Here is an 11,871-nt window from a genome sequence, read left to right as displayed (position 1 = left end):
TGCAGACACTGTGAAAGACAAGCAACATGCTCACAGGGGGTTTTTAGATTCTCAGCTACAGAATTTCCATTCCTCAGGAACCTATGTTTGATGCCATTTGTGCCAGTGCTCTCTCCTGGCCAGGGAAAATCCCAAAGAGGACAGACCCTCACAGAGCATCCAAGAAAGTGTCTCTTGGCCCTCGGAATTTTTTTTTTTTTTCCTGTCAGAACCATTAACAACCCAAATACCAAATTGAGGACTAATTTTGGAATACCAAACCGACTCTGGAGTTTGAATCCCAATTCTATTCCTATTTGAGTAACCTTAGACAAATTATTTCTCACTGTGGTTCCTTCTTCAGTTAACAAATGAAGGGGGTGGAATAGTTAACCTTGAAGGTCCCATTCAGCTCTGATTCCCCTCATTTGGCCAACCTTCTCCAGACCAACTCCCATTTTTACTTTTGGATGATCACTTCTTCAGTTTCAAAGATCTGTTCAAACTGGGTTTGACTGGGATAGTCAAATGAGATAACATATGTTTAGTACTTTGCAAAGCTCTTAAAAACCCTTTATTGAGTCATCACTAAGATTGTTCCCATAAAGCCAGCAATCGTTGTAATTTGAACTAGAGGAGAACTTGATTCTAAATTTAACAAGGTATTAAATTGTATAATTTAAAATTAAGTGAAATCATGCCATATGTTGCCATATGTTGAGACAGACAGAAATGGCTTTGGTGGAAATGCTAAATTGGATTAAGCCAACATTTAATAGTCATCAATAAACTGTTTCTCTTCTTTCTTACAGTATATATTATTTTAATTTGTCCAAAATGGTTTTAAAGAAGAAAAAAGATATTCAGGTTGCTGCATTGATTGTTGGTCACCAGGAACTTGAAACGTTGAAATGTGAGAGTTTTTTTTTTTTTTAATTGTGTTTAATGCCTGTTTAATGTACTTCTGTCCTAGTTTGGAAGCAATTGCCTAGGGAGTCTATAGGGGTTTTTTCAAACTTGGGTATTATGTTAGCAAACGGAAAAAGATGATGCATGGTATAATGGAAAGACTACTGGATTTGCAAAAAGAGGATCTGGGTTTGAGTCCATTTACTCTGGGTAAATATTTTATGTGTAAAATGTGGATAATGATAATTGTGCCACTGACTTTATAGAGTAGTTGAAAGAAAAGTGTTTACTAAATCTCTTAAGTACTACATAAATACGAATTGTTCTGTTGAAGTATATTCCTGTCTTTTTTCTCTATATGTTGTGTCTTTTTTTTTTATGCAGGTCAAATTGTTTCCCTAAAATATGATATGCAGATTAATAAGGCCTATGTTTTTACTTTCTAAATATTTAGTTCTTTGAAAAGTAGATTTGAAACATAATTTACATATTTTTGAAGTCACAGGAAGAATTTTTTTTGTGTATTATTTAGCATTTGCAGATGCTGAAGGGGAGAATCTTGCTTCCTTGTTGTTACATTGTGTACAGCTGACTGATGGACTAGTCCAAATCCAATGTATCAAACAGGTAAGGCTTAACTGGTATCCAGGATTGCATCTCTTACTTATAACTATCCTATGAGTTTTAAAAAAAAGAAATTAGTGATTTTGTTCAGAATCTCTTAAAGCCATTATGTAAGGAACCAAAGTGCCTTAGTACTAATCCATACTGTAATCACTATGAAACTTTACTGGTAGTTTCAGTTGCTATTTACTTCATTAATTTCATAAATGATGAGTGATGGATACCACATTTAGGATTCACCTGAAGATGTACTTATAAGTGAGAGAAGATATAGCTAGACCAATTCTCAGGCCTTTAGAGAATATGAAATGTGATTTTTTTTTTTAATGGGGGAAAAACCAGTTTGGATTAACATTCCATCTTGTTTTTAAAAAATTACATTTTATGTTATCTAAAATACTAAGATTAGTATCATAAAATTATGCCTGAAACAAACTTTTGCCATTTATACTTAAATGATGAGATTATTAATAACCAATATCTTGGAGAGATTCAGGCTCTCTTCTTCCAAATTCCTAATTTTAAAAAGTTCAGTTTCTTGAAGGACATTACTGATAATGAGATTGAATTAACTCTCTTTGATCTTGGTCACACCCCACTTAGTCTTACCAGGAATTTAATCTAAGGTAGAAAGCCCATTGTGTTCTATCTTAGAGGGAGATAGATCCTTTTTCTAGATAGTCCAAAGTTACAGGTGGTCTGAATAAAGAGGTATTTTTGGATATGAAGTCACTCTTAGCCTTTCATAGAATACCTGTGTATTCTTTATAGAGGATATAAACTGTGAGCCCACCAATGATTGATTGATTGCCTTTGGTCTGATGGCCAAATGACTTATCTTTTTATATGTTGGCCTTATTAATAAAATTATCCAGAAATGATGTCTCTTGAACTTTTAAAAATTGTTACAATAATATATTTTGAGGTTTCTCTTTTGAGCGAAATGTTGGTATCTCTCATTGGTGTAGCTAAACCTTATTTTTTTTAGGGAAAAATTTAAGGTTTTCTGAGGTCCTATCTTTCCAGCTCTAAATCCTATAATCCTAGATCCTATAATTTAGCACTACACAGATGTTTCATTCAGCACTCTTAATGAAAGGGAAACTGTTTAATAACTACAATTTCCATGATTTTGGAATGGTTGGAGATTCTCATCATGATAAATTAGATAATTTCCTACCCAGATAACATTTTCAGATTTTCCCCCTGGTCTTAATGCTTTTTCTCTCTCTCAGATTGTGCCTTTGCTTCAGAAGATTGATGGACATCAGGCATGTGATCCCATGTTTCGGAGTTGTTTGGATGTTTTAGGACGTATTTATTTTTCTGTGGGCTCAAAGAACCCTTTGAAAAAAGTATTGGCAAGGTAGGAAAAAAGAAACTAATAGTGAAAAAGAACAGTATTCTGAGATTTAAAGATAATTTATTGGCTCTATAAAATTGTCAACCAGATGGAACTAGCCTCTCACCTCTGGATGGCCAGAGCCCAATGGAGCGGGCTCGAGACAGGAGAATCGGCAATCAAATAGGAGTTTAACTTCAGAGTGAGGGACCCATGCGTCGGAGCCCGCCCCCAGTGGCGGGGGGGACATCGCAGTACCAACGGCTGCACTCTGGCTGCAGCCCGCAATGAGGGCTGACAGCAGCCTTGTGACAAAGTTTGATCCGCAGCAAGGCTTCGTGACCAGAAATAATTGGGGGATTTTTCTGTGGCTGAGATCATCAAGAGGATGAGCGCAAAGGGATGTTGTTATTCCAAGCCCAGGTTATGGCTTCTTAGCTGGGCTTTAGCTCTGAAAAAGTCTCCTAATACCTTGGCAAAATGGAACCGGATGACTAATCTCTGTACTTTCGAGGGCTGGACTTAGGCCGTTTTGTCTTTTGAGCTGTATTCTAACCGTAGGGGCTGCGTGTTCCCAACTTTTCGCTCATGTCATTGTAACTGACTTGGTATCTGAGTAGTTGTAGTTTCCCCTTCCGGAGGAGGAGGAGAAAAGTTCTCACTTTTGACCTTCACATTGTTTGCTTTGGGGACTTTTCAAACCTTGGACCAGCATTTATAAGGCCGTTGCCCTGAGCGGTGAGCGCTTCTTGCTCTGATCTCTGTGGGTCCTGGCTGGAGGCCTGTGGGCAGTAGAAATACCCATGGCATCGGTGATTCTCTGCCAAGTGACATCTCGGCCTCTGAGCCCAGACCTTGCACATTTTGACACCATGGGAACCCTCTTAGAATAAGGCACGTTCCCAAATCAGCAGAGGGGGTGAAGCGAGAGGTCTCTTTTTGATTATGGCATCCGTGTCTTAGTTGCCCTCAACTGTCATACACCAAGGAATGGTGGGAGCCTCTGGACCTTGGTATGTATCTATAATTGGAGTGCATTTTCTGATCAAGAAAGAACCAATTAACGAAGCTCCCTTTTCCTTATACCCTCCCAAGGGTGACTTGATTTTAGTTGTCTGGACTAAAGCACACTTAGGCTATTGGACTGGGACTTAAAATGATGGTTTTCTTAACCCTACATGGACATGGTAGTGATATGAGTCTCAGTTAAATGACTCTATGAAGACTGGTCCTTGGCAAAATGATAAAGTGGGTGAAGTTTCTATTGTAGCTTTCCTGTTAGCTTCTGAATCCTTTCCCTTCTTCCTTTAGTGTCTCCTTTTGGGACTCAATGTTACTTGGTTCCTTCCCTATCAACACAACATTTTTTTACTTCCTAGAAATTATTTGTTTTGTATATTGTTATTATTATTTATATCTTATTTATTACTTATACCTAAAGGAAAGTAAATCTAAGGAATGGCTTTTTAAAAGTATGATTTTAGATATCAAAAATACTTGGATAGGGACAATATTTTGGAGGTGAGGAGAACCTTTTACTCTGATTTTCAAATCATAACCTAGGGTTTCACTATATGGATAAATCCATTTAGATTATATCTATAGAATTTTCCATTTCTGTATAACTTCCCTCTAATCCATAAGCATTTATTAGGCACCTAATGTGTAATATACTAGTGTATTACTTTATTACTAGTGTGTAATAGTAATATATTGCTATATTATTAATTTACTAATATAGTAAATACATATAATATATTATTATATTACTAATTTATTAGTGTGTAAAAGTTACTATATTAGACAACACAAAATCAAAAGAGAAACAATTTTTGCCTAGAGGGAACTTTTATTCTACAGACAAACACACATATAAATAGATGCTACATTTAAAATATATGTAAAATGAACCTGAGATAGTTTGGGGAGAGATAGCATTAGTAAGCTGGATCAGACTAGGAAGAACTCTGTGCAGACATTTGTGCTTGAGTTGAGTCTTGAAGTAAGCCAGGGATTCCAGAAGGTATGGATGGGGAGAAAGAGCATTTCAAGCATGGACCCTATAATTTCAGAGGCATGGGGATGGCAATAGTGTGTTTTATATATATATGAATATATGAATGTTGTGTTATATATGTTTTATATATAATATGATTTGGCCTATAGAGCTTCTGAAAGAGATTGAGATGATAATAAGTGACAAAGCTGGGGAAATAGGAAAGGGCCAGGTTTTGAAGAGCTTTAAATGCCAAATCTAAAAGTTTATCTTTCATCTTATAAGAAATGGGGAATCTAGTGGAGTTCCTTGAGTAGAAGGGTAATGTGATCAACCCAGTTATCTAGAGTGTCCAGTTAAATGGACTCATCTGGTCTTTGGTTCTGAGACTTTTCCTCTTGTTCTTCTATTTTTTTTCCTTTTAGTTCACTAAATGGCCTCCCTGAACCATTTTTTGCTGATGCCGTATGTAGCTTTACTTCTTGTCTTCAGGAAGAGCTGAAAACTACTAACCTGTATTCTTATAGGAAAGTAGTTGACAATCTTGCCTCTTGTATGGAGAACTTTAACCTGGGTAAGAGGACATTCATTATTTTCATACTCTGTTGCTGTTTTTGCTACAGTTCTCAATTTGTATCTTAAAACTCATGATGGACATTTAAAATATGTTAATATTGGTTGTTGGGACTTATTTTTCCTACAGGTAGGACAAGTGTTATGAACCTGTTTAAAGATGGTAAGAACCAGTTACTGAATTTGTATGTTTAAAAAATTAAGCAAATAAATAAAATATTAAAAAATATGAAAATAAATTGATCGTTGCCAATGAAGAAGAGGATGGGGAATTAGTACCCTGAGGGTCCCCCTTGTTGCTCCTTCCTAAAAAATTGCACTTTGAGATAAAAACCAAGCTGTACAAAAGTAGGTAATGTGTAATATGACATTTTTCATATATTAAAATGGATACTTTAGTTAGTAGTTTTTAGTTTGTGGTTTGTTTTTAATCTTATGGGGAAGAAGTACTGTTCTTTAATTACATGTTTTTTGTTTTAGTTCTTCAGTTTCTACAGAAGGTTCTAGTTGAAATACCAGAAGAAAATAGGTAAAGTACATTCTCTGTGTGTGTGTGTGTGTTAATGTGTATGTGTATATATCTGTGTGTGTGTATGAGGGAGAGAGAGAGAAAATAAGAAAGACAAACATAAATACACATAGAGAGAGACAGAAAGAGAAGCAGATTTCCCCTCTATGGCAGAAATTTCTATATTTTTTTCAACATTGTAGTAGTATGATTACATAGCCTACATTTTCCTACAATAATTCATTCTATAAGCATTTATTAATGCCTTACTGTGTAACAGACAGTGTATAGGTATTTGGGATATAAAAATAATAATAAGTCCCATCCCATTAATATTATGCCTGGTGGTGGTCAGTAGTCTATTAGGAGTGACAGATACGTGGTTAGGCTATTTCATGTATGTCAACTAAAAAGGTGAAGCCAAAAACAAAAACAGGTGACATTCAGGGATCTGGCATTTTAGTGCATATCGGGCAACCTATCTCTCATCTAATAATAATAATAACAACAACAACAACAACAACATCTATATAGTTCTCACTGTATCCCAGGCCTTTTGTTAAAGGCTACATCTTTTCTCTTTGGGAAGATGTAATAGTAATAATAAGTATAATAAAAACATTTATATAGCACTTACTATATCCCAGGCCCTGTGCTAAATGCTGCGTCCTGTCTCTCTGAGAAGATATACTTCTCTTCCTCCTCCTCCTCCTCCTCCTCCTCCTCCTTCTCCTAAAAACACTTACATAGTCTTCCTGTATCCCAGGCCTTGTGCTAAGTGCATTACAATTATTATCTCATTTGTCTGAATATGATTATTTCTAGAGGGAATGGTAATAAATGTACCACTTTGTGGTTTGTTTCCTAGTATTTTTTATTTGTAATTAAATACAAATATTTAATTTGCATTAGATTTTACTTTTTAATGATGAAGATGCAGCAAAAAGCACCTCTTTATGAGAAGAAAAATTGTAAATAATCTGGAAAAAATTCTGGAAGATTTGTAATTGTCAGAGCCTCATTTAGTGTGGCAGAAGTTATGACTTCTGCTGTGGTGGCAAGTTCTCTTTGGTTTATATGAGGTGAATAAAACGCTCAAATGCAGACTTCATGGAGGACCAAGTCATTCCTAAGCTATAGCAATCAGGGCAATTGACCTGTTGTCTTTTTTGCAGGGAAAGTAGTTGGAGTTGCTGAGGAGATAGAGAGCTAGAAGGGAATGAAGAAGTAGGGAGTTATTCACTTTGGTGTTAAAAGTCAAGATTTCATAGGCCATATATATGTATGTATAAAATATATATGCATATATGTGTATATGCATATGTTAAGGCTGGCTGGCTACAATAACTCTAGTTACTTCCCCTTTTCCTCTTCATCTATTCTGGATGCTGTTCTTTAGTGACATAACTTTCCTTTCCTTTTGCATCTGGGGCTTTCCTTAATGTCAGTCAGTTGATAAAAATTTATTAAGGATTGCCATGTATCAGGCACTATGCTAAGTACTGGGGATACAACTACACATAAAGACAGTTCTTGCCCTCAAGGATCTTACAGCCTAATTAATATTTAATTTTAACTAGATTTTACTTGAATCAAAGTAAACAAGGAGCTGCTGCTCACACAGCAGGATTTGGCCTTGGACCATGTCCCCATAATACTGTTGGTTGGTACATGAATTTTGTTAGGGGTTTGTGAAAGAAATAATGAGTCTGTGACCCGTAGAATAAATAAATTAAGCAAATCAGTGCTAATGATAATAGGAAATTTTTTTATTTAGAGGAAATTGTCTTTTTGTAGCTTTTTGGTAAAAAGGTATGAATTTTTTCATCTTTTGAATGAGTGTTTTTCATACAAGGAGAGTAGAGGAAGGATAGGGAAATTTATTCAAATTCACTTTCATGATGTCCTCTTTCTCCATCTTTAGAAAGTTTACTGGAAACCATATTGCTCAAACAGAATTGATGCATAACTTGCTGATCACCATCAGAGTCTCCATGATGCTAGTGCAGAAAGGACAAGAAATCAGTCAGGGAGAACTTTGGAAGATCCCTGGCTCTCCAGTTTGGCAAAGCATGTGTGATCTACTGAGCATTTTCTCCAAGATCCTAAGGAATGGTAAGTGAAGCAGTGTTCAGAAATTAAGTATCATTATGTGCTAATTGGAATTGCCTCTGACACTTTGTTGAAATACAAAACTTCTCAGGTGAAAAGAGATTGCAAGTGGAAATTTTAGACAACTCATTGAGTCTATGAGTGCCAAAGAAATTGCTATTGCTTTCGTAGAGGCAGGTTATCAATCAGAAAATTTCTTCTAAAATTGAAACTATTTATAGACATATGAAAATATGCTCCAAATCATTATTAATCAGAGAAATGCAAATTAAGACAACTCTGAGATACCACTACACACCTGTCAGATTGGCTAGAGTGACAGGGAAAGATAATGGGGAATGTTGGAGGGGATGTGGGAAAACAGGGACACTGATATGTTGTTGGTGGAATTGTACACATCCAGCCATTCTGGAGAGCAATTTGGAATTATGCTCAAAAAATTATCAAACTGTTCATACTCTTTGACCTAGCAGTGTCTCTGCTGGGCTTCTACCCCAAAGAGATACTAAAGAAGGGAAAGGGACCTGTATGTGCCAAATGTTTGTGGCAGCCCTGTTTGTAGTGGGTAGAAGCTGGAAAATGAATGGATGCCCATCAATTGGAGAATGGTTGAGTAAACTGTGGTATATGAATGTTATGGAATATTATTGTTCTGTAAGGAATGACCAGCGGGATGAATACAGAAAGGACTGGCGAGACTTACATGGACTGATGCTAAGTGAAATGAGCAGAACCAGGAGATCATTATATACCTCAACAATGATACTGTTTGAGGATGTATTCTGATGGAAGTGGATCTCTTCAATAAAGAGAAGATCTAACTCAGTTTCAATTGATCAAGGATGGACAGAAGCAGCTACACCCAAAGAAAGAGAACACTGGGAAATGAATATAAAATGCTTGCATTTTTGTTTTTTTTCCCGGGTTATTTATACTTTCTGAATCCAATTCTCCCTGTGCAACAAGAAAGCTGTTCGGTTCTGCAAACATATATTGTATCTAGGATATACTGTAACCTATTCAACATGTAAAGGACTGCTTGCCATCTGGGGGAGGGAGGGGAAAAAATCGGAACAGAAGTGAGTGCAAGGGATAATGCTGTAAAAAAAAGAAAGAAAGAAAATTTCTTCTACCAGTGAAATCACAAATACTGTTTTTGTTTTTTTTTTTTAATTTCTATAAGGGCTGACACTTGTCTAGGACTTCAATGCTTGCAAAATACCTTACTTACATTAACTTGTAGTATGAGGGCACAATTGATGGCTTATGAAGGAATTGTTGAAGAAGACTTATATTTTTTAATAAGTATATTATGTTTTTCTGCCAAATAGATGACCTCTTACAGAATATTCAGAGTACATCTGGATTAGCCATTATACTTCTCATTAAGACTCTTTGTGATACTAATGAAATGATACCTGGTTTGGTAAGTTGATTTTTCTTTAAGTTATACTAAGTAAATATTGTTAAATGTAAGATATTTTGATTTTTTTTGGTATGTATGTTATTTATCTAAAGTTTTTCTTATTATACCATATTTCTTTTGGTGTGAGATTAATTTACAATCTTTAGAATGTGTAGAAATTAAGATTTCTTCTGTATAGTGTTAATTTATCATGCCTGTGTAGTAAATATCGAAGACTAACCCAGTAGATGACTTCAACTTTTTTTAAACTATTAAAGGTCATCCACATGTTATTGCATTTTTGAAATAAGTCTTTTTATTTGCCTCCAATTATTTTAGTGACTATCTTAATGATGCAGCATTACAAAAGAAAATATTTGAATTCAAGGTGATTTAACTGTTTCAGTCATTTATATGAAACATTTCATTTTGCATCTTACTTGGAAACTTTTCCGGATCATTAACATGGAAGATATGCAGAACAAAATCCAGATGAATAAAGGGATATCTACTTATAGATCGTATAGACTCAGATGCCCCTGTTTGGAGAGGATATGCTAATTTTCTCAAATCCTGGAACATTGAACAGCTTTTAACATGAGACCTGTAATTACCCCACCCCACCCCAAAAGAGTTTGGCTTATTTAATTAATGCTTACTATATTTTCTACATAGTATTTTTTAATACTATTGGCATGGGATAGGAAATAGAATGTTGGGCTTGGAATTAGAAATGTTTGAATTCAAATACTATTCTAATACTTCTTAGTAGTATGTTCCTGGGCAATTTACTTAACACCTATGAATATGAGTCATATAAGATTTATCTATTAAATCATGGATGGGTTGTGACTGAATTGTTGAATGGAGCTCCCACACTGAGAATACCCACATTTGGGAATACTCTACTGATGTTTCTTCTTGTTGCTGTGATGTGGTTGGGATTCTGTTTTTGTTTTTTTCTTTTTATTTTGGTTAAAAAGCACTCATTTAGAATTATGTAAATTCATGTTATAAAAATTTAAATTGCATTTAGTAGATTTTTTTGACATGTAATCAATTTCAATATATAATCTACTAAATAGATCATTTGGTCATTATTGGATTCCACATGTATAGTAATTTATCAGTTGTTAATATAATTTTGAATTTTAGCATTTTTTCAGTCTACAAAGACATACTTTAGTCCAGTGGTTCTCAAAGTATGGTCCAGAGAATCCTGGGGATCTGAAACAAATTCAAAAATAGTTTCCATATTTCCAATATGGTAAATGTCTATAAATATATATAAATATAATCCAGATAAACAAAAACTTTTTGAAGAGATTCTCAATAATTTTTAATAGGATAAAGATACTGAAAACAAAAGTTTGAGAACCACTGCTTAGTCTATGACACATTTGAGGGCAATAAAGAACTTATTCATTAATTTTTAAAATTCCATTTAGATAAATTTAATCAAATTATTTTTAACTTCTTGTAGGTTGTATTATTTGCAGACAGAATGAAGTGGAGAGCTAAGTAGTCATCCTTCTAATCTGTTACTACAGGTCTAAATCAATCAGTCCATCCTATCAATAAACATTTTGTCAAGTGTCTACCACTTTTTCTGTGGGTGAGGCTGGGTTTTTGCCTGCATTATGGGTATACGCCTTCTTACTTCTTCATTTGATTTTGTCTGTGTGCCCACTGTTATTTCAAGGATCATTTTTCTCACAAGTTTTCTCATTTGTTCTCACAAGTTGAGTGAAATTTCATAATTCAGTTTTCTTAAATTGTTTCCACACAGCATTTGTTGTATACCTGCCTACAGATGGCACTGTGCTGTCATGTACTTGAAAACCAACATGGCCCCTGCCCTCTAGCAGCTTAACATTTTAAATGAAAAACCCTTTTCATTACAGTAATTACATAACAGTTTTCATTACTGTAACTATTACTAATTAATTCTGTTATTTTCTAGGGAAAAATTTCAAGGCAAATATAACTTGGACTTATTGTTTCGGTGACTTTTTGGGGAAAGAATCTTTTGGTGATTTGTGTGTTAATTTAATTTAATTTTTTTCCAGGTGAACCACTTGATACTTCATTCAGTGGAAAGTCCCAAGGTGCCTGAATGGTTTATGAGCAGCTGTGGAAGCCTGTGTATGGAGGACATCCCTGGGCCAGCCCTCCTCTTCCTTTGTCAAGGCGCATTGGCAATGTTAAGCTGGAAGAATGGGAACATGGGCCAGAGCGGAGAGAAACTCCTTTTGGACATTGCCAGTGTTTTGTTCACCCTGAGTTTGCAGTGAGTTTAGTTTCTGCTCTGCCCCATCTTTGATTGTAAAAATGGCTTTGATCAAGATTGGAAGCCGTTTGAAAATGAAAGCTGAATAAAATATCTTTAGGTGTCTGTATAAAATCTTATACCATGGTATTTC

The 11,871-nt window shown here is 35.1% G+C and overlaps 1 protein-coding gene across 1 annotated transcript in view; it reads left to right on the top strand.

Annotated features, from left to right (window-relative positions):
- The first annotated feature begins 802 nt into the window (after nt 1-802).
- Nucleotides 803-11,871, top strand: part of THADA (THADA armadillo repeat containing) — a 34,794-nt gene continuing 23,725 nt past the window's right edge. The window contains exons 1-9 of the mRNA XM_051975185.1: nt 803-892; nt 1,421-1,515; nt 2,748-2,878; nt 5,276-5,424; nt 5,554-5,586; nt 5,904-5,952; nt 7,856-8,046; nt 9,375-9,469; nt 11,518-11,738. Coding sequence (XP_051831145.1) covers nt 817-892; nt 1,421-1,515; nt 2,748-2,878; nt 5,276-5,424; nt 5,554-5,586; nt 5,904-5,952; nt 7,856-8,046; nt 9,375-9,469; nt 11,518-11,738 — 1,040 coding nt within the window. The 5' untranslated portion in view covers nt 803-816. The remainder of the gene's footprint in view (nt 893-1,420; nt 1,516-2,747; nt 2,879-5,275; nt 5,425-5,553; nt 5,587-5,903; nt 5,953-7,855; nt 8,047-9,374; nt 9,470-11,517; nt 11,739-11,871) is intronic.

The sequence above is a fragment of the Antechinus flavipes genome, chromosome 2 (assembly GCF_016432865.1).
Source record: "Antechinus flavipes isolate AdamAnt ecotype Samford, QLD, Australia chromosome 2, AdamAnt_v2, whole genome shotgun sequence".
Taxonomy (NCBI): Eukaryota; Metazoa; Chordata; class Mammalia; order Dasyuromorphia; family Dasyuridae; genus Antechinus; species Antechinus flavipes.
This window is presented reverse-complemented; position numbering and strand designations above follow the sequence as displayed.